General features: G+C 37.2%; 2 protein-coding genes across 3 annotated transcripts in view; one reads left to right on the top strand and one right to left on the bottom strand.

The window, feature by feature from the left end:
• The window catches only part of LOC140923116 (centrosomal protein of 41 kDa B-like), a 16,491-nt gene extending 7,412 nt beyond the window's left edge, over nucleotides 1–9,079 (bottom strand). Inside the window, exons 1-7 of one of the 2 annotated variants that reach the window (XM_073373186.1) lie at nucleotides 9,016–9,079; nucleotides 8,862–8,925; nucleotides 8,703–8,750; nucleotides 7,254–7,315; nucleotides 1,557–1,620; nucleotides 1,134–1,284; nucleotides 114–283 (exon numbers count right to left, since the gene is read on the bottom strand). In XM_073373186.1, the coding sequence (XP_073229287.1) occupies nucleotides 114–283; nucleotides 1,134–1,284; nucleotides 1,557–1,620; nucleotides 7,254–7,315; nucleotides 8,703–8,750; nucleotides 8,862–8,925; nucleotides 9,016–9,054 (598 nt within the window). In that variant the 5' untranslated portion in view covers nucleotides 9,055–9,079. The remainder of the gene's footprint in view (nucleotides 1–113; nucleotides 284–1,133; nucleotides 1,285–1,556; nucleotides 1,621–7,253; nucleotides 7,316–8,702; nucleotides 8,751–8,861; nucleotides 8,926–9,015) is intronic. The other variant, XM_073373187.1, reaches the window with a different exon arrangement.
• A 39-nt stretch (nucleotides 9,080–9,118) lies between these two features.
• On the top strand, nucleotides 9,119–21,776 carry LOC140922862 (mesoderm-specific transcript protein-like). Its single transcript, XM_073372896.1, has 11 exons — nucleotides 9,119–9,318; nucleotides 9,787–9,869; nucleotides 11,815–11,892; nucleotides 13,853–13,983; nucleotides 15,334–15,413; nucleotides 15,864–15,904; nucleotides 16,695–16,762; nucleotides 16,975–17,076; nucleotides 17,714–17,790; nucleotides 19,521–19,581; nucleotides 21,239–21,776. Exons 1-11 carry the CDS (start codon nucleotides 9,162–9,164, stop codon nucleotides 21,366–21,368), a joined length of 1,008 nt encoding a protein of 335 aa, XP_073228997.1. The 5' UTR covers nucleotides 9,119–9,161; the 3' UTR covers nucleotides 21,369–21,776.
• The last annotated feature ends 219 nt before the right edge of the window (nucleotides 21,777–21,995 follow it).

The raw sequence follows: 21,995 nt of genomic DNA, 5'->3' as shown, positions 1-21,995 counted from the left end.
CCCTCATTGGACAACTCCTATTATTACCCTGCTGCCTACAAATAGTTTTTAAGGCACAGCCTTCTGGAGGGAAAAAAACTTATCACCAAATCAAATGATATGGTAAAACTCACCCCCTATAATATGACATTGCTTGTATGCATCTTCATCTCTGACATCCAGTAGTAAATATGGAAGTGACTCCACCTCTGGCACCAGTGGCTGTTCTCCATCAGGACAAATATCTCTACTGTCTTTTTCATCCTTATCTCTGATGTCAACTTCTCCTACTCCATGTATTAGACTAAAGAAAGATAACATATTTCCTTAAGGATGTGCATGCTCTTCCAATGGATTTATTTTAATTCATTGTTAATTTTCTTCATATGCGAACTGGCTTCTTACATTAAGTAGCTAGAGCTCTTGGGCCTTAGCAACTAATTAGATTTCAAAGAAAAAATCAATGGCAGAAAAATTTAATTGCATATTGATTGCACAAAGTCAAAATAAAACAAAAAAAATAGATGACACTTTCTGATCACTTTCTCATTTTTTTTTGTTCAACTTTGTTGAAATTTTTTTCTATGGTGTTGAGTTCTTTGTTAAGTTACCTGTGAGTTTTAAAGATTCTTAATCTTACACCAAAGATGAGCCAAGTTTTTCCTCAGCAAAAGAATCTAATTTTACAGTCCAATCTATCTGCTGTAAACAAAGTAGTGAATTTCAAAGAGTTTCAAAGACCTAATAAAGAAATCCTACATGCATTTCAAGGACCTTAAGCTAACAGAATTCAAGGACTTTTCACACAATATGCAGAAACTGAACAGCCTTAAATGTGACAATTAATAGACCTATTCGGCTAACTCAATGTTGTACCCAATTCAAACCCTCTGGGAATAAAACGTTTTGTTTCAGGAATTTCCATATCATTTAAATGTGAATGCCACATTATAATGTAAAAACAATACACAAAGAATCATATCCCCGGGAGATTTGAATTGGGTACAACATTGAGTTAGCCGAATAGGTCTATGCCATGAAAATATGATGAGGTTGCACCTATACATTCAAACTGGCTGTAATCAAAGAGTGTCAAAAGATCAGGAAACAGCTGACCTAGTGACTAATTGTATTTCAAATCAGCATCAAATTACCTTTCAAGAGTGGATCTTGCAGTATTTCTTGCTGTAGAGTCTGGCCGTGCCTCATCGTCCTCCAGATTCAGGGGCGGTACTCCCTCAGCTTCGGCTGCTGCATCTTTATCTTCAGCAGTAGTGATGGTCTCATCTGACATTACACTTTCACCTATTAAAAGCAATTTTTTGAAGAAATTTTCATATTCTTGTCTTTACCTGTAATGAATAACACTAGTCAACATTTAGAGTGAATAGTACCCATAAATATCCACAGTTTACCTTTCAGGAAAATACAAAATTATTAGACATTGTTAAGTCCTCATTTGGGGAGAGTAGTACATCCACTCTGATACTTTACTTATTGACTGAATGAGTTATAACTTAGATGTAAGTTATGTATGGAGAACTGAAAAATGAGGTTCTTTTTGAGAATTAACAAACCTCCAGCTGTTGACATGCTAATTCTTTCTTGCTCCAAACTAACAGCTTCAGCAACTTGAAGGATCTTTAACAAAAATGAAAGTAAACAATTTGTTGTTGTTGTTTTGTAAAAACAATAATAAATACACCACAGTATTTAGCAGTCTAATATGTTTTTTTCTATTTTTCTATGATCCACAAGCTTAAGGATTGACTGATCATGAGACTTTCTGACACTACACGATTCATGATTTATTTTATGAAAGAACATGATAAACATGTGAGATTAAAATGAAGGGTTATAGGAGACTCTATTTCCAAACACAACCAAAACACAGTAGAACCCCAGTAACTCAAACTCTGACGGGAAATGAAAAACAGTTCAAATTAGCGTTAGCGGGGGTTTGAGTCATCGGGATTGATTGAATATTCAAATATTTGCCATCTTAAATAATATTCATTTGATACACACTGTCATATAGTTACTGATTTTTCAGCACTTCATTATATAGGACAATGAACTTAATTCATCAAGAAACAGCAACATGATTGATGCATTTTTATGATAAAACATGATCTCTTCATTGCATCCATTAAAACCTATTAATTACTGAAGCGTTAGTTTTTACCTGTTGTACATGCAGATAGAAGAGCAATAGCATCCGGGTAGAGTTACAAGAATCAGAATTCGAGTTATAGTGGTAAATTTCAGTGAAATTTTGATTAGGGGAAAGGAAATAACCCATATGATGGCCAATTTCCAAATACTGTCTCACTCTTCTAAATCATCAATTTCTGGTAGTGCTTATCATCAGAGTGACATTTTGGAGATCTTACGGTGAAATTCTTACTTAACTCCATTATGACCCAAAAGATGGCCAATAGTCAAAATCCTGTCATCATCATTTTCAGCTGGCCTCAAAGGTTTCAATAAAAATTGAAGTAGCTAGCAGATTTGAACAGAGTAACTGACTGTATCAACAGTCCACGTTTTCAAGGGGTGTCTGGGGGCATGCTGCCACAGAAAATTGCAAAATTGTAAAGCCCTAAAGAACATTTAGGGGGCTAAACTGAGTATAAAAGAGCAAGTTTTTCCTTCAAGAAGATTTGAGTTTTAGTCAAATTTTTATTTATTAGCCACACAGTTAACTCCTGCAAGCAATGAACAAATGATAATTATACAAAGTTACATACATTTCCACGTGAACAAATTCTATTTTTGTCTATGACATTATTCAAACTAGCTGCTTCTTCGGAGGAAAAAGTAGCTGACTTCTCTGAGCAATGTAGCCAACGCATTTCATTGGTCGTTGGTGCTTATTGAAACCCCTGTGGCCTTGTGGTGCTTATTGTCAGTGAGAGCAACAGTTTGGGGCTCTTATGGTGAAACCCTAACCAAACCCCGCCACAAAATATGGCCAATTTGCAAAACATTGTCACACACCTCTGAATCATTGTTTTCAGATACTGTCTTATGGCGGTTTTCATACAGCAGTGTTTTGGAGCTCTTACTTTTGGCATTGTTGGAGTTAGTGAGGAATTCGAGTTATCTGAGTTCCAGTTAACCGAGTAAAAAGGACTGAAAAGTGGGGTGAAATCCAAGGGAAATGGGTCTCAGTTTGAGTTAGTGGGGAGTTCAAGTTAACCTGAGTTTGAGTTATCGGGGTTCTACCCATCCATAATTTCATATGAGCCAGCCTCCTGACAGGATGCAAAAATATTAATAAATTATGATAAATTGCCAAAGCTAAAAATCAATAGAATAGTTAGCATTTTGGAAAGATTCACAATTTCTTTTAGGCACGGTTCAGACGCTGAACTTTTCATGAGCTGAACCTAATACATTGAATTAAATTCATGAAAAATTTCGGCATCAATTGCACCTTGACACCTATCCCGTAGTCATGGTGACCGTTGGGGCACCACGGACATAGCAACCCTTTCCCTCCATTTGATTTTGTTTTCAGCTTCTCTTGGGGTGTTGCAAAACTTCAACCCTGTCCACTCAGAGATATAATTCTCCCAACGCTTCTTTTGTCGGCCCCTTCTTCTCCCTCCTTGCACTGATCCTTGTAAAATTGTCTTGACAAGCCCTGCTGATCTTGATACATGCCCAAACCACCTTAACTTGCGTTTCTTTACCGTGGTTAAGATATCATCATAGCGCCCAATGGCTTACCTGATTCTGTCTCTGACTGCATCGTTGGTGATGTGGTCTCTGTATGACATGCCAAGCAGTTTCTTAAAGCATCTCATCTCAGTAGCCTGCAATTTCTTCAGGATACTCTGCTGTCAATGTCCAGGTTTCGCAGGCATACAACAGTACTGAGATAGCCAGCGAGTGCATTAGTCTGATCTTTGAGCTTAGAGAGATATACTTATTGTTTCAGATGGTCTTCAGTCGCGCTAGTGCTGCTGTTGTCTGAGCAATTCTGGACAGTACTTCAGGTTTGGATTCCTGATCTGTGACAACTGCGCCCAGATACTTGCAGCTTCCAACCTCATCCAATTTTTCACCGTTGATTTTGATGTCTATGCTGATACCATTTGCGTTATTGGTCATCAGTTTGGTCTTCTCTGCACTAATTTCCATGCCAAAGGCTGCAGAAGTCTTATCCAGGCGATCCCCAGGAAGGCTAGTTCCTCCTCGTTTCCTGCCAGGCCACCAATGTTATCAGAAAAAAGGTAAGTTGGTTATTGTTCTGCCTCTGATGCTGACTGTTCCTTGGTGACCTTCCAGTGCATCAGTCATAATTCTCTCCAGAAAGATATTGAAAAGAGTCGGTGAGAGGAGAACAACCTTGTCTGACTTCGACTGTGGTTCTGAACTACTAGTCTCCTATGCCACCTTTAAGGTGGATTGCAGTAGTGGCCTTTTTGTAGAGATTTTCAATGACTTTGATCAGGTTGGCATTAATTTTATAAAGCCTCATAATAGACCAAAGGGCTTTATGCCATACCCTGTTAAACGACTTTTTAAAATCAATAAAGGTGTGATAGAGGACTTGTTGATGTTGGAGGTACTTCTCGCACAGTATCCTAAAATTGAAGATCTGTTGAGTCGTACTGCGACCTGCTTGGAAACCTGCCTGTTCTTCTGCGATGATTGATTCTGCCCGACGCTTCAGCCTATTTAACAGCACCTTCAGCAGGACTTTACTTGGGTGGCATACTAGGCTGATCGTGTGGTAGTTCTTGCACTGTTGAAGGTTACGTTTCTTGGGAAGGGTGATGATATAAGACTGGGTAATTGGTATGGGCCACTCTCCTGCCTGCCATATCTTATTGCAGATTTTCTGAAGGCACTTATCACAGCATCTCTTTAAATGTAGCCGAAAAGACAACATCACTAAATCATGGTCGCTTCCTATGTCAGCTCCTTGGAAGCTTCTTGTCTTTGTGGTGTTTACGCTGGTCATGAAGCACCTCCTAACCATGATATAATCAATCTGGTTATGGTATCCTCCATTTGGGCTCTGCAATGTCCATCTTCTGGATACCAAGTGTTTGCCAAGTGTATTCGCCAGCACAAGATCGTTGTAGCAAGTAAACTCCAGAAGCCTTAGACGTCTCTCATTTGTCTCTGGGTTGCAGTAGCATCCACAAGTGCCTGTCCAGTTCTTGAACGCATCCTCTGCTACTTTAGCATTCCAATTGCCTAACACAACAAGAATATCTCTCTTAGGGAACTGGTCCAAGACTTCAAGCAGATGGTCATAGAAGTCCTCAACTGCATCATCATCATATTCCTAGTGTGGGGGGTAGACCGGTATAATTGTGATGTTAACTGGACTTGCCCTCAGGCAGATGGTGATAAGCCTGCTTGAGACTGGACGGCAGCCCATGACAGTGTTCACAATGTCCTTGTGAACAAGAAATCCAATGCCTTGGTTGTGTTTGTCCTCCTTGCCACTGAAGTATAATTTATGACCATCCTCAGTGAATGCCTCGTCAAATTTTTTTCAATAGTACCTCACAGAGACCTAAGATGTTCCAGTGGTACCTGCTTATCCCATATGACAATTCTTCCAATTTACCTGCCATTCGCAAGGTAATTCTCACGTTCCAGGTGCCAATGGTGATATTGTACCTGACATTTCATGTGGTGTATCAGGCCAATTTTCTAAGCCTGGTTTGGGTTCGAAGTTCCTTCTTCTAGATGAGCTTCCGGCCAAGGATAAAGAGCCTGAACTGCCCGAACCTGATATCCCACAGCTAACTCGATCCTTCAGGTGAACTTAGCCTGTAGTCAGTAAAACTCCCTACAGTTAACGCCCTAGGATGCCTCCTTGGAATTTCACCTTTTGGGTGAAATCCCTGTGGGGGCAATTATTATAACGTATTTTGCAAGGAGTTTGATCGAAATGAGCATTTCTCTCCTTTTGAATCTTGTTCCCGTGGAATTAAGATCAGCATCTGAATCAATTCAGCCAATCTAAATAATTTGGGTCGGCCTTAATTCAAATTAGGTTCGGCTCATGAAAAGTTTGGCATTTCAACCACGCCTTTTAGATAATTCAGAGACCACATGATCATCGATGTTTCCAATAAATGCAAAATAGCATTAAAATAACATTTTAAGTGTTGTTTTTCCATATTATGCATTTTTTGAATAATTATCATGAGAATATTTAATGGAATGTTCAAGACCCCAATGGTGAGGGCTCATTGGGTGGCCCACTGCGCATTAATTTCTTGAGCCGGGGCTGTAGAGTGACTTCTACCGTTATGAAAATCTAACAGTAATATTCTGTTCCTGAAAACTCGCAAGGCAAAATTAAGTTTCAGTTTTATTTCTGTCGGATTTTGCATTTAAAGCCCTTCTAACAATCCAAGGCAAGTGAATATACATATATGTTTCTATTTGATGGAGCGATCTACTTGCATAAAGATTTCCTTTCTTGTAAGGAAAGACTTTTTACATGCAGAGAGAGAACTACAAATTAAGTTGAAGTTTTTCCAATGGGTATTGTCGGAGGGTCGTTTGTTTCTGCAGCTCCCGCGCAGGCTAACTACATCACTGAACACTGTATTTAGACAATCATTCTGTGTAAATATAGAGGGATGATAACTCCACGCAACAAGTTTGTGTTCATTCCAAAACGACTTCCAACCTGTCTGCTAGAAGACCTAAAATGAACCGTCCCCTCCCTGCAAAAAATTGGCCTTATTGAAGGGGCCCATGAGACACGCAGAGCCTCCTGTGAGCCCCATCTGCCATCTTGTCTTTTTTTGACATAGACGTGACTCATTTTTTAATTGGGCATAGCCCTCATGGGCAACGCAATAAAAATGATTTGAGTTGATTAGAGTAAGATCTTCTGTGCAAGATCATACCACTGCATAATATCAGGACCTTGGAACTCTGGAGTGTAAGTTTGATGTGATGCAAAGAATCTGATTGTAAAGAACAGTGCTGATGCTTGTGCTTAAAAGTAGCCCATAAGGAAAGGTTTCTTGTTTGTTTGAATGATGTAGTAATTAAGAAACCACTAATTTAGTCTGACTGAAAACAGCATATGCCAGGCTCTTAGATAGTGGTGAAGTTGCAAAAATAAAACAAGCCAAGCAAAAATACGACAAGTGTGATCCCTCTCCCCAGTCTCCTTGCATTTTTCACAACACTTTTACTGCGCAACTACACATAACTATCTTGGAACCTGGAACAGCTTTTTCCATCTGATAACAAATTACAGGTAATTGACAAAATGTACATACCAACTGGACCAATGTTGTAACCTTCATTCTCTTGAAGATTTCATCTTTCTTGTATTTATAATCTGGTAGGTTGAATGACACAATATAAATGTATCATTATTAATCAATTCATCATTAGCTTGGTCTTGCCAATCCTTGTCCTACTCACTTTATAGAAGAAAATTTGAGGACCGGGTCCCATATCAATGAATATAAATTATAAAGTATTCTGAAACAAATTAAAACCTGGCTTGTTATTATGGTCTACAGGTCGTCAAATCCTTTCATGCACCACACCAAGACATCACTGAAAATTAATACTACGTTTTAATTAATGTTTCTTTTCTATCATTTCCACCAGTCTAATAAGAACTCCTTGAATAAAATAAGGCCTGTTCAAAGTACTTTGCCTCTTACAAGCTTTGTTCTGATGCAAAATAAAATTAACGTGGAGTCAAACTGACGCAAAAAAAGTTACCTCATATATAAGTACTTCAAAGCAGCAAGAAATAATAATAAAGGTAAATTTTAAAAAAATAGGTGTGCTTACTGCCCGGAAATGAGGGCACGAAATGACTTTCATTTTAGACTAAGCGCTTACGAATAGTTTTTGTGTCAGGTGTTCTATGTAATTCCAAAGAAGACTGGAGTGGCCCTGGAGCGTACATTCTACTTACATTGCTTTGCGGATAGATTCAACCTTCGTTTCTTTGTTCTTTTGTTTTTGTTTTATTACAAAATGACAACAAAAGCTAAGTTCATTTTTTTTTACACAAAAGAAAATGGCAGTTGAGTTGTTTCAGCATTTTTTTTTCACCTTTTATTCAGAAAAGGTGAGTCATTGTTTTAAATAATGTTTCAGCTTTGCAGTTATAACAAAGTCAATTCAAACAGCTGTACCACTTGCACTGCCACTGTCCAAGTTGATGTTAATTGACTGTCTTCTATAAAGGAATCAAAAACTTGAAAAGCAGAAAAGCTATAATGTAGTGATAGTTTGGATGATGTCAGTTTCGATAATTATCATAGTTTGACCCAGACCATTTTGGAAATGACCCAATTTCAAATGCCGTGTGGGACATATGACCCACTCTGACTAATTTCTAGATTGAACACCGAGTCTGTTGATCGCATGGTTAAGTAATCAGCACATGACTGAAATACAGGACTTTATCAAATTTATGTTCCAACATCATCCGATTTGGCGCTTTCATGGGCTCGGATGGATATTTTAATTTCTTTTCTGGACGAAGACATGTCTGTCATGTGGTGACAAGTCACTTATTTTTGGCTGAACAAATTTTGGCACATAATTCATCGAGGTTAAAAGATGCATTTATGCACCTGTTATAGATGGGTACCAGGCAACTAAGAATTAAACGCAAACGTGATAACAGACAGACAATGAAGTCGTTTGATTAGCAACGCAGCAGCAAGATAACCACTGATGGGGCAAGATTAGTGACTAACTTTTTCGCATTTCTTCGATTTTCTGAGTATATCTGGAAACGCTGGCACCTGAAGAAAATCACACAAAGACAAGATTAACTTAAAATTCGGGCACCAAGTCTGGGTGAGAACAAAAATCACAACTATATCTGATTTGACATTCAATCTACAGACGCGTACCAGTGTCGACCGTTGCAGCGACATGTTCATACTTTGGATTTTTAGGAACTTTCTTGTCCAAAATCTGCTCGAAATAAAATTTAAGAAACTATAAAAACGTAGAATTAAAATAAAGAGCTGATCAAACTGGGTACCACAATAAAACAAAGCTTACATTCGGGGGTTTCTTCACAGACCTGCTTGTGGCAGACATTTTACTGACCTTCCGTCAAGGACGCGGTTGCTAAGTTGAAGAAGAACATTCTGTGATGGGAGGGGACGGGGCATGTCTCCCTTCATTTCAACACCATTGCATGCAACATGGCGGTTTCTAATTTTCAAATCTTTTGTGCTGTCACCGTAGTGGCAGTAGCCACATTCATTAATTTACCAGCCCCTCGTTTCTCTCAAAGGCTACAGGAATGGAAAAATATGGGGCAATATTTTAATTACAGAGGCAACGCCATATTTTACCAAGGTGAGCAAATGAATAAGCTTTTATTGGCGCGAAATCGATTGATTTGCATATGAGTTTTGAATTTTTAATCTAAAGAGATTTAGGAACCCCATTTTTGTTGATAACAGTGAGCAAAACGAGGTGTATTTCAGAACATCAATTACAGAAGCTTGCCAACATCGATCACAAAACCTTCTTTGTTTGAATAATTTGTTATGCATTGCATGCAATTCTTGGTTTACAACCACGTGACAAGGCGGCCATGTTAGGGGTCAATAAAACCGAATTTTTTCTCGAAGAATTTACATGAAAATACAGTTTAGTTCCCAGAGGAGAGAAAGGCTTTTGTTTTTGACCACCAACATGGCTGCCGTGACATCACATGCAAACCAGCAATCAATAAAAGCAGATATGGCCTTTTAGGTTACACTTCAACAGCTCATGTCTTAGTCGCCAGGTTTTTGATGCTGAGTATAAATTTGCTTTCAGATTTTAGAGGTTACAAACAGGATGAAGAAAGCGTTGTTCTTTGTATTCATGGATTTCCTACCAGTAACTATGACTGGTCAAAGGTGGGCGGTCCTCTCTGTCTTTATGAACCAGTCAATTCCTAATCCCCGCCCCCCCCCCCCCCCCCCCCCCCCTGATATTTGACTGGGGTCTTTTTCTGTACAGCAGGGAATTTGCTCCAAAATGAGGCCCGCCCAGTCAGGCATTTGACTTTCATTTTCAAAATGCTGATCAGCATTGCAAGCAAAAGGATTTTTTAATTTTTTCTTGAAGGTCATTGCTCCTATATTCACTGTTTTGTTGGAGCATTTGAGAGCCTTTGAAAAAGCCCAGTAAATGTCGGCTTTGTGGAATGAACAATTTTAAAGGAGGATATTGCCATCTTCCCATCGTGCATTGTGGTCAAACTATATTATCAGACGGCTGAATTCCAGTGTGACTCATTTCAAAGTGTTGCCACGGAAGCAACACATTAGAGCACAAGAGAGATTCATAAAATGATTCTAGAAATCCAGTAAACTCCGATAACTGTATCGATTGTATGATAGAATTTCATGAAGTAGCAACAGATACCCTTCTCAGGCCTTAAAGATTTTGTTTGCTGTTTAAATATCTAATCAATATTTTTTGACTGTATGTAAATAAAAGCTTACTGATAAACCCTTTTACATATGAATAAAATGAATTGATACATGGGAAAATTTTTGAATAGTCGCAGGTGGGTGGGGGATTTGATTCTTTTTGAAGCACTAGCCGGTGGGGCATTTGACCATCTGCAAATATATAAACTGCCAACACACTGGGGAATTGGAACAAAATTTTTCATACAAGTCAAATGCTGGGAGGGGGGTAGGGGGAGGTGGCATGGGCGGTTTTTGAATTGACCGGCACATTATCCTGGGTTGCTGGCTATTATAACCTTCCAAAGAAACATGACAAATGCCTTCCAGATACCTTGTTGGAAGGGTGGGGGGGGGGGGGGGGGGGGAATAGGACATGCTTGGAATAGACCTTATAATATTCTTGATACCCGCCATCTTTGTGAGCACTTTAGGATTGATTGAGACAAAAGCGATGTAATGTGTTATTTCTGGGGGCAAACAAGTGGTAAAATCTGCCAATACATCATTGGGTAATTTGAGGTTGAGTTCATTTCCTCTCTCTTAAAATTTTGCTTGCTAAAAGGATAAGCTTTGCTTGCTAAAAGGATAAGCTTTGCCTTGCCCATCAGGCATGTGAGCATGCCAAGCTGTGCCCGACAGGGATTTACTTGAGAATGCTTCTGTTTATTTGCTCTAAAAATACATTTGGAATTATAAGTTTGCATGATATTGATTTATATTATTAATGACTGGTCCCAAGGGAAACAGTAATTTGTTTGCCGAGAGTCTCAATGTTTCCCAAAGGGCCAATCTTGAAGTGATTTGTTTCATAGCTGGAAATTTTGTTGCTGGAATTCATTAAATCTTGCTGTAATATGGCAGTTGTTGGTCAACATTCGCAGGTAACAGTGCACTGTTACCCTCTGACATCATAAATTTTGCAATGTTGCCTGCACAGAGATTTTGGTGAGAAACAGTTTCATTGTTAGATGTCATGTGACCTCGAGATAACCAATGAGAGTGCCCGCTGCTGGGAAGAAATTTCCAGCTATATAGCAATATGTTATTGCTCTCTTTGCTTGAAATTGGAATTATTGAAGAGTTAAAATTGTGGAAACAAGATATCTAGTCAATGTCATGAATTTTAGGTCTTTGAAGATTTTTGTACATCAGCAATGATGCAGGATGCTGAAGTAACATAAGCAATGATTTTAGTGAAACAAAATGAATTTAAATTAGGAGTTAGGTCATGCCTTTTCAATATTTGTATATATCTGAAAGAGTTATGCTGAATGGCACTTTGAGGTTACTGGTTAACTTCTTGGAAGCATGACAATAGGTACGTTCCTGTAAATGAGCCCATTTCATAATAACTGTGTAGTGTATAATTTTAATTTAAATCCAGGTTTGGGAACCACTGAAGAGAAATTTTGGACGAGTCATTGCAGCCGATATGCTGGGCTTAGGGTTTAGTGATAAACCGGTGGGTATAGCTGCTGTTTCAGTTCAAAATTGAATTCAGGCTAAAATTTTTTAACCTATTATGAGTCTTAATTTCCTTTGTCTCCTAGCCCTAATTCATGGAAATTATGGCTGGGAGACAAAGGAACCTGAGAATCAAGCTAGGTTAAAATTTCAGCAAGCAAAGAAAGTAGTGTCTAATAGCTTGGGGCTAGTGGATATATTGCTGATGGGCTAGTGAATTCTGTTCTTAACTAGCCCAACTGAAGTTTTTTTGGGAATTCAAATAACAGATTACCAATTTTTATGAGAACTGTAATATTAATCCTGCTCATCCCCAAAAAACTTTTTTGGGGGACTATAGTTATAATGACTTTTGGGCTAGTCCGTCCTAGCTACAGCTTGCCAAATTTAATTTTGACCTGTAACATATAAATAGCCATGTGTTATGCCGTATAGGGGTATTAAACTTATCTGGTCTCACCTCCACCTTCTGTCCCCTCTAGCATTTGAAAGTTTTATTTTTGTATCGTTCCTAGCCTGTTTTCAGGCCCCACTGTTCGTTGCTCTCATCGGCCATGTCTTAAAGTGCAAGAAAACTTGGAACTTTAATAGGTTCTTCATATTAGACACAATTATTTCAGCGTAGTGTTCATAATTGAAGAATTATGGAAATCAAGCAGGGTGTAACAGGGTAACACCCTCCAAGATCTCCATAATTCTTCAGATGATACGAAAGCTGAATTCAACAACTGTTATATTATTCATTCAAAATAATTCCTAGTTTAAAAAAAAAGCTAAAACATGCTTACCTCCATCGATGTTAAGTTCATCTTCGATAGTGCATGTTTATTGGCAAGTTTAGGAGATAAAGGGTTGTTCAGTTCTGCAAATATTCTCCAAACAGCAGATGTCCTCCAGCGAGTTGTCTTCTGGCTGTTCTTGCTATGTTTTTAACCAACAGTTCTTCCTCATGAAACAAGTGAAATGTTCCGCCATTTTGTATTCACTACCAAATTAACTCAACCTCATCTCCAGGTCTTCTTGGTAAACCATTCAATAATCTGGCAATTTTGCTGCATGATTGATGTCAGCAGTTCACAGTAGCTGGTAATTATGAATTATGCATGGGATGGAGCACGGATTTTAGCCAATCAGAAATGGAGAGATCTTTTGAATGAATAATCATTATTATACTACTACATGAGAAATTACTGCAATTTGATTGGCTTAGAGCAGTGGTATTTCAGCTTAATTTGAAATACCTACATGTGAAAATTACAAACCTTTTGTGGGTAGTAGTATAAACAAATAATAGCATGATTTGTATGTGACATTTGGCATAAATACCACTCGTGATATTTCAAAATTGTCTCAAATTTTATTTGCCTAACGGCTCGTGAAATTACATGTAGCAATTTAAAATATCACTCGTGGCATTTAATATACCAAACATCACTACAAATCATGCTATTACCTATACTTAAAATTATTATGATGTCATATAGACAGAATTGCTTGCATTTAAGAGAGGATAAGGGATCTAGGCGACACTTTAATTCGTGGTGTCTACCATAACGGAACAGCATGAATCTCATTAACTGAATGAATGAGCCCTAATAAGCTCTGAGTCAATAGCCCATGAGGCCGAGGCCAAATGGGCTATTGACTCAGAGGCCATGAGGGTGAGAGGAATAATTGTTTTAGTCAAATCCAACCAGTTCGTCAAGAATATTTTAGCTAGTTAAAGCTAGACTTTAATCCTCGTTTGCTGCCAAAAAGCCGGCGCTTTTCGCTACTAGTAGGCTATAACATATAGCCTAGTAGTAGCTCAACCAGTCAGAATGCAGCATTGATAATAGACCACCAGCTGGATTTGACTAAATATATATATTTCGTGAATATATAATTATAATATCTCACTTGGTTGCAATTTCGTTGAAATTCACACAGTCTATTGTTGTGCATTCTATGTTATCCAGCGTGGCAGAGATTACACAGTAATGGAACAAGCCACATTGCAGGAAGAATTTGTGCGGTATCTTGGAATACATAAGGTTCATATTTTAGCGCATGACCTGGGTGACACAGTTGCTCTTGAAATGTTGGCAAGGTAATTTCTGGGATGTTCTTTGAATTATATTGTTCAATGCTCTCAATTTAATCTCCTTGGTCAGGGAAGAAAAATGTTCAGCTCTGTCTCAATCTGACTCTTGTGGGACATAAAAGAGCCACTAAGGATATGTTACAATCTCTGTTAGTGACCACTCTTAGTGTCCATAGATTGTAGAATTGGGTGGTGGAAAGGTTTATATTCATGAGAGGTGAAATAAAAAATGTACAAATATTATTTTAATGTAACATGTAGAGCAGTTATTCTTGATTAACTACCGGTCAGCATTGTGCTGTATAGGTATGTTGGGTATTCCTTTTTGCCATGCCTCATCTGCACAGCCTCCCCTAACTATTAGCAGGGGTTTCAATAAAAATTGAAGTAGCTAGCAGGTTTGAAAAGAGTATCCAACTGTATCAATGTTCAAGGAGTGTCTGGGGGCGTACTTCTCCAGAGTATTTTGAAATTTCAGAGCCCTAGAATGTGATTTTCAGTGTTCTGAGTACAAAATTGAGGACAAAAGAGTGTGTTTTTCATTCAAAAATATGTAGCTTTCATTTAAGGTTTGATTTATCGGTGACACAATCAATTCCTACAACCCATGAACGAATGATGAAAACTAAATTACGTTAACTTTGCTCGTAAACAAATTCTGCATAAATCTATAAACTTGAAATATAGCGTTCACATGACTAAAGCATAAAACCAGTTAATTCAGATTTTATGATCTTTTTTATTTATGACATTATTTCTTTCTAGAAAAAAGTAGCCGACTTCTCTGTGCAAAGTAGCCTATGCCATGGTTTGCACTACTACAGAAATTTCTGGAAAACTCCTGGAGTTTTGAAATTTTTTTCCAGGGCCCTGGAAAACTCCTTTAAAATTCAATTTTGGCATCAACTCCTGGAAAACTCCTTGAATTTATCTATGAATCTTAGGATTAAAAAAATACTTTTTTGGACTGTTTTTTTTTTTTGTAAGTAACTTGTTTAGTGAAATTTACAACTTTGGGGTCCTGGATTTTTTTGTTTATACCCTGGAAAACTCCTGGAAATCTCCTGGAATTTCATAATCTAGAGGTAGCTATAGTACGAACCCTGCTACACGTTGTGTGCTTGAAAGCCCTGTATGAGATAAATTTATAATAGAGGGCTAAGAGGAGTTCTTTCCTAAGAGGAGTTCTTTGCCATAATAAAATTCTTAAGATCTGTGGCTCTGTCAATACCAAGTGTGCCCATCCCCTTCATCTCCACAACTTCGCAAGATGTCCTTTTAAATGTTTGACAACCCTGGTAACTTGCAGACGTTTTTAATTGTTTTCCCGGCTCATGGAAGTTCATCCATTTGCAGATATGAGGAAAGAAAGGCAAAAATGCAGGACACAGCAGAAAATGAACTGCAAATAGAATCATTGTGTTTAACTAATGGAGGTAATCATTGTTTCAACAAGGTTAGACAGCTGGTATTTTTAGTGTATTACTTAGCATGGAAAATAGATCAGAAAGGAAAGAGTTCATAAATACAAGATTACTGCTTCAAAAAGCATTTACTGCTGTAGATAACATCAAAGTCATTGAGGATGTGTGTGGCCGTTCTTTGACTTTAGTGATCCCATTCTGATCAATGATCAATATTCTATATCTTCTCATGTTTTAATTTCCTTTTTTTGTTAACTTGGTGATTTTCAGTTTTAAGTTTTGTCATGCTAAGAGTCAGAGAAGGAACTGAGGGCTGGTGACCTATCCAAGGCACGGTCCGGCACTGACGGGCACCCCAGGTCTTGCTGGTCTATGGAAATACATGCATTATCCAGACTTTTACTTTTAAATTAATAAAATATTAATCTGAGCTAACACTTTCATTATCTAATGTAACTTCAGGGATTTTTCCAGAGACAAACTTTCCTATGGTCATTCAAAAGGTAAACATTCTGCTAATTCAAAGAATGCACTATAATGTTATTATCAATGTATGACTCACTGTTATATATTATGCTAGTGGATATATGTTTCTAATGTCATACTGGCTGATAGACAAATTATTTTTGATAATAATTGAGTATTTGAATTCTTTATAAAGTTGCCTGTATATTTGATTGTACTTGCATGTAACATCAGGATGTAACATGTAATGTACATGTATGTGAAGATACAGTAGAACCTGATAACTTGTTCTCTTCATACTCTCTGCTAACCCGAACTCAATCCATTTTCCCTTGGATTTGAACCCACTTTTCCATCCTTTTCTGTTTACTCAAACTCAGATAACTTGAATTCCAGGCTTTCTGCTAACTCAACTAAATCTTGTTCCCACCAAAATTTACTTTGTTATAACTCAAATCCAACTCACCACAGATGCCATCCCATTTGCTCTTGTTGTGTAATCAGTAAAACACTAAAACTAATACTGCTGCAGTGATTTGGTTTTGATATAAGAAATGTACTGAACAGATCATATAATTAACAGTTATTTCCCTGTACTATTATAAGGATGTATAATTGTGTTACACTTTACATACTAATAACAAACACTATGAAACTATTGTTATCTTAAATATAGCTAATTGAATATTTGATCAACTCCAATAACTTGAATCCCTGTGACCTGAATCTGATTTTCATTCAAGTTACCAAGTTTCTACACTGTAAATTTATGTATAGCTTCCTTAGGTTATTCTTAAGTTATGTTTACTTTATCCTCTCTTGTTACAGTTGTCAGCAAATTCTTGGATAGGTCCACTACTTGTAAGGCTGGCAAGCTATCCATTATTTGCACGAAGGTAACAAAATACGTCATCTGCATTTATCCATGTAACCAGTCATGTAGATATCATAAATTATAGTGATTTAAACTCTCTTTTACACGTTCATTAAGTATTATTTACTGTGCTATGCTGATCTTGATTGATTCAGTTTGCTACCTTCACTTCCCTCCAGATTACTGACAGAATAACCTTTAATATTATTCATTTGATGTTTTGTGTTTTTGAAGTCTTGCGTCAGTATTTGGTCCCCAAACAAGACCTTCAAGGGAAGAACTACAGGACTTTTGGACAATTGCAAGACATAAAGATGGCTATCTTGTTGCACCAAGGTTATACAAATGTACTTCTTTCTGAAGATTATTTTTATAAGGAAATGATGTGATGAACAGACCCATCCATGCTTTTGATAGAGCAAACACAAAATTTAAATTCCCACTACTACGTACTATTTTGGGGTACAGAAACTGAGCTGCCGATTGGACTTAATTTAATATTTTCTTTTCACCTTTGGGTTTTCTTTGGCAGGAAAATGTAGAGGCCATGGATTTTTCAAACCAGATGACCATTTTGGTCAGATAACATACTGACTATATTTCTTGTTAATTTCTATGATTATAAAAGCAAAATTTGTCATCTCAAGAATGTTAGTCTTTGTATTTGATCTGTGTGGTTTAATATCATCAAGCATTGACAATGACCAGCTGTTAGTCACTGTAATGCTTAATGGTACCATTTTGCATTCAATAGAGAATACATATACACCTAGAGGTGTAGTAAACCTATAAATAATATTAATTGTTTCATGAAGTAAGTTTTTGGTTTTTTTGACAGCTGTGAATCAGCTTCTTAAGTACAAATTTTACCTGACGTGCCCATTTCTGAGCACTGTTATTCCTGACATTTAATTCAAGCATATTGTGATGTGAGACACTATAAAAGGTACTGAAATGTGGCACTGTGTTTAAGTATTTTGCAGTACATGAGTCAGCGGCGTGAAAACAGAGGTAGATGGGTAGGGGTTATGCAAACAACTTCAGTACCAGGTAAGGAACAGCTAAGAAAATGCGTAAATAAAATAAAAACCGTTGAAAAAGGAAGCAGCTTAGGTGACGTACAAACTTGGACACTGAAAGCTGCTTGACGTACATTCTTAGTGCTGTTCATGATCAATGTCCATTACTTATTATTTAGTATACACTATTAGTACTTCTAGCTTCAATATAAATCTAACAGGTCTCCAAAGCTGGCTTTAATATGTTATATAGCATAAGCTACCTCATACAACCGGCACTAAATTACACAATGTGTTATTTCAGCATGTTCTGTTAAATTTTACATTTTGTAAGATATGAGCCTGTAGGTAAAATGGCCATAATGTCTCTCCCATGAGGCAAATAATATTGTTAATGCTCTATTTCTTGTTCATGTTTCAGAACAATAAGTTGGTACATGTACATGTAGCTAATGCCTCCTCTACCATTTTTCACTGATAGTCTAGTGCGTCAGTCCCTTGGAGTTGAACATACATGATTGACATTATAATCATTATAAATTCATCTTGCCAGGAAATCCTGAGTTCACATTTAATGTTCTCTTCTTATGAAGTCAAATCATGGACAAAATGTTTGACTCGTGGTTTCGTTTTGTCGTTTCTTTGTGACACTTCTTAAACTGCAGTTGCAAACATTATGCATTTATACCTGCCAACTTTTTCTGAGATATAAGCGTGAGATTTTTATCCTTGGAGTGCTGAGATTTTTGAAGATGACACGATCATTTCCGAAGAAGTCCGAAGTCTTCCGAAGACGTCCGAAGTCTGCCGAAGGCGAAGTTTTCACTTGCTTTTCACTTCAAAAATCAGAGATCGTGAGGAAGGTATTGTCATTTATTCATTTTACACATGGTTTTCGTTCCTTACATGGGTCTGAGTGAACATATTTTTGGAAATTGTGTCAAGCAAGAGGGCAACAACACACATTTTTCAATCAGGCGTGAGATCGAAGTTTTCAACCCACAGGCGTGAGACTCACGCCTAAGGCGTGGGAGTTGGCAGGTGTATGCATTAAGCAATAAAAGAATAATTATAATCAGCCACAACTGAAATTGAAAAGTGCTGTTCTGAATACTTTGCAGTCGTCTATCATCAGAAACACTAATGCTGGGATTTTTATAAATTGCAATAGTTCTTACTCATCACAAAGATGTGAGCAAAAATACTGAGTTCTTGTCAGCTACATTTTTAGTTTCCAGGATCATGCATTATCCCCTTGCTAGGGTGTGAGTTTCGCTTGATATTATGAGATAGTGAAGCAATCCAATTGCTTTAGAGTGGTTTTCGTTTGAGTGTCGTAAAACCAAAACCAAAGTAATTACTCTGGCCAATCACATAGGACACAGACAATACATTGAACCAATCAAAACTCGAAGTAATTACATGTGGCTGACGCAAAGCGCGGGAAAATGCATGCGAGCGCGTCACAATTGGCTTTGGTTTTACTTCTGATTGGATGAAAAGGTGGCGCGAATCTTTTAAGCCAATCGCATCGTGTAGAAAGTCCAAAACCAATTACTTTTCGACACTCAAATGAAAACCGCTCTAAAACACCATTACACCACTGAGTGCATTATGTATTAATTAACGTCATCTCTTCTCTCGTTTTTCTGCTTCTGCTGAGTGCACAGTCCTATTGATACATACTTCCATTCTTCAAGCGTGTGCCTTCCTTTACTAAAACCAAAGAATGTAATAACTTTGTATTGGCTTCATTTACAGTGCACTTAATTTATGGCCCTGCTGATCCCATTAACCCTCCAATAACACTGGCCAAATATAGGTAAGCCATTTAGAGTGATGTTCTTAATTTAATTTTACCTCTACGAGATCTGTTCATAGGTTGTGCAATGTTTGCAGCACTTTTAAAAGGAGAAAAGTCTGATCCCCTAAATTATTGACCAATTTTGCTGACCTTCTTTGCTTGCAAGATTTGTGAACATTTATATTGTACATAGTCATGCTATGAAATACTTGGAATGCTAAGTGACGTAGTACAGATTACCATCATGGTTTCAGGGTAAAGAGATCTATGGTGCTTCAACTAGTTCTCATCTACTATGATACAGCTAATGCAATACAACAAAACCAAGTAGTACACATGCCACAGTTTTGTACTTCATGAAAGCATTCAATAAAACACCAGCAATTTCTTAAGAAACTAGCAGGGTTTGTAAAGTGTCTTGAATTCTTGAAAAAGTTGCAATTTTCCAGACCTGGAAAAGTCTGGAAAATAGAGTGAATGTCTGGAAAAAATGGTAAAAAGTCTTAAATGATTTTTTTAAAGTTACAGCAAGTGCTTTATAAGTGGAATTTTTTTCGTTTTGGTCAAATCTTATTCAATATTAAAGGTCTCTGTTGATCACCTATTTGATAACCTTGAGTCTGGAAAAAGAAAGTATTGTTTTGGGAAAAAGTCTTGAACTTTGGATCCAAAAATCTGTAGGAATCCTGAACTAGAGTATTATGGAATCCTTGGTTCCCTGCTCTCCTAGAAAGAATCTTTTTTACAGAGCTGTATCAAATCAAAAAGAGTTATTTGCAAAGAAGGGACATCTAATTCCTCCCCTATTTCCTCTGGGAACCCTGTTTCTTGATGTACTCAAACTTAACTTGCCTGATAGTCTGCAGTCCAAAGCACTGACCAGTAAATTTGTTTGCAGATGATGCACTATTATATGGTATTATACCAATTTTTATTTAAAAAAAAAAAAAAATTAAAACTGTACAAGAAGATCTTCACAGTTTAGAATGGTGGCAACATCATTAGTCACGGCAAATAGTATGTTAGAATGGTTTCAGCATCTCTCATCAATCTCAAGGAATGTATTCCCCCAAGAAGGTTAAGGAAACTGCATATTGTTATGTTTCCTGGCATTGTTCGTCCTAAATTGAATAGCGTCTCTTGGGACCCATCCTATAAGAAAGACATTAACAGGCTTTAAAAGGTCCAAAGAAATTAAGTAGCATGGTTTTGCCTCCAAAATTGCAACCTGACACAGCCAATGTAATGAGTTAGGATGGGATCTTGTGGATATCAAAGAAGAGGAAATATTATTTTAGTAATTAAGAAATATGCATACAAGTCATGCATTTAGCATAGAAAAGCTAAAGTTAGCAAGGTCGTTTACCTTTTTTCCTCAAAGCATAAGTGAATGAACTTTACCTTCAGAGATCATTCTAGCTCTTTACACTACTAGCTGCCTTAGGTAAATACATTAAATAGTATATTAATGCAGTGGAAATGAATATGACTTTATAAACTACTCAGGCCTGCTTTCTCGAAAAACTAATTAGCATTTTGTTTATAAGTTGAAAGCCATTTTAGAACTTTTTTTCTGCAAGAGCTCCACTGGGACACTAGTAAAAGTTTTTGCTACCCCAATGACATCATGGTGCAAAAATACATTTCTCTATTTTTTCTTCACATTTGTCAACAGGGAACTAGTTGTCAAAGGGACCTTTACATCACTTAAAGATGATATTGGGCACTATCCCCACTGGGAGGATCCTGATGGATTTATGGCTGCATATCAACACTTTCTTAGCAAATTCATGCAAGAAAAGTAATATTTAACCGTTTACCCAGTATGAAAAGTATATTTTTGTAATAGATTCAAAAGGTAGGGCCATTTTTTTTTTTTAAAAAATTGTTGTCTGCTATATGAAGGTGCTGGTTAGTCTTATTATAGTGTACACAGTAAATAATTACTTGAACCTCTAAAGCTTGAAAAACTATGAACATCAGAAATATTTCTTGCACATTTTAGTGTTGTAAGGAAGAAGTCAATCAGGTTTGAGAAAACTAAACTGCAGCGAGTCCTGAGCTTTATTGTGGTTGGCCATTGCACACAACTAACACTCCTAAAACATTTCAATGTTCACAGTTTTATGTGTTTGACCTAACTGGTAAACAAAACAGCTGCTTTGGTCATCTGAAAAGTTATTGAATAAAATAATTATGTTGACTTTTCATGAGCCCATGTGAATAACAGTAAGTTTATTGGTAATTAATGTAGTTTTAACCAGGCATGAAGTACCATAAAATTCTGAAAAATATAAGCCCCGGGGCTTATATTTTTCAAAGGCCCTTTTTGAGGGGCTTATATTTGGAGTGACTTTAATATGTACAGAGGGAAATTTGCATTTCAAAATTGATTGGGCTAGCTTGTAGTGGGAGGGAAATTTACCATTTTT

Source organism: Porites lutea, chromosome 13, assembly GCF_958299795.1.
Source record: "Porites lutea chromosome 13, jaPorLute2.1, whole genome shotgun sequence".
In the NCBI taxonomy this organism is placed as follows: Eukaryota; Metazoa; Cnidaria; class Anthozoa; order Scleractinia; family Poritidae; genus Porites; species Porites lutea.
The sequence above is the reverse complement of the archived record's forward strand: the minus strand, read 5'-3'. Positions and strand labels throughout refer to the sequence as shown.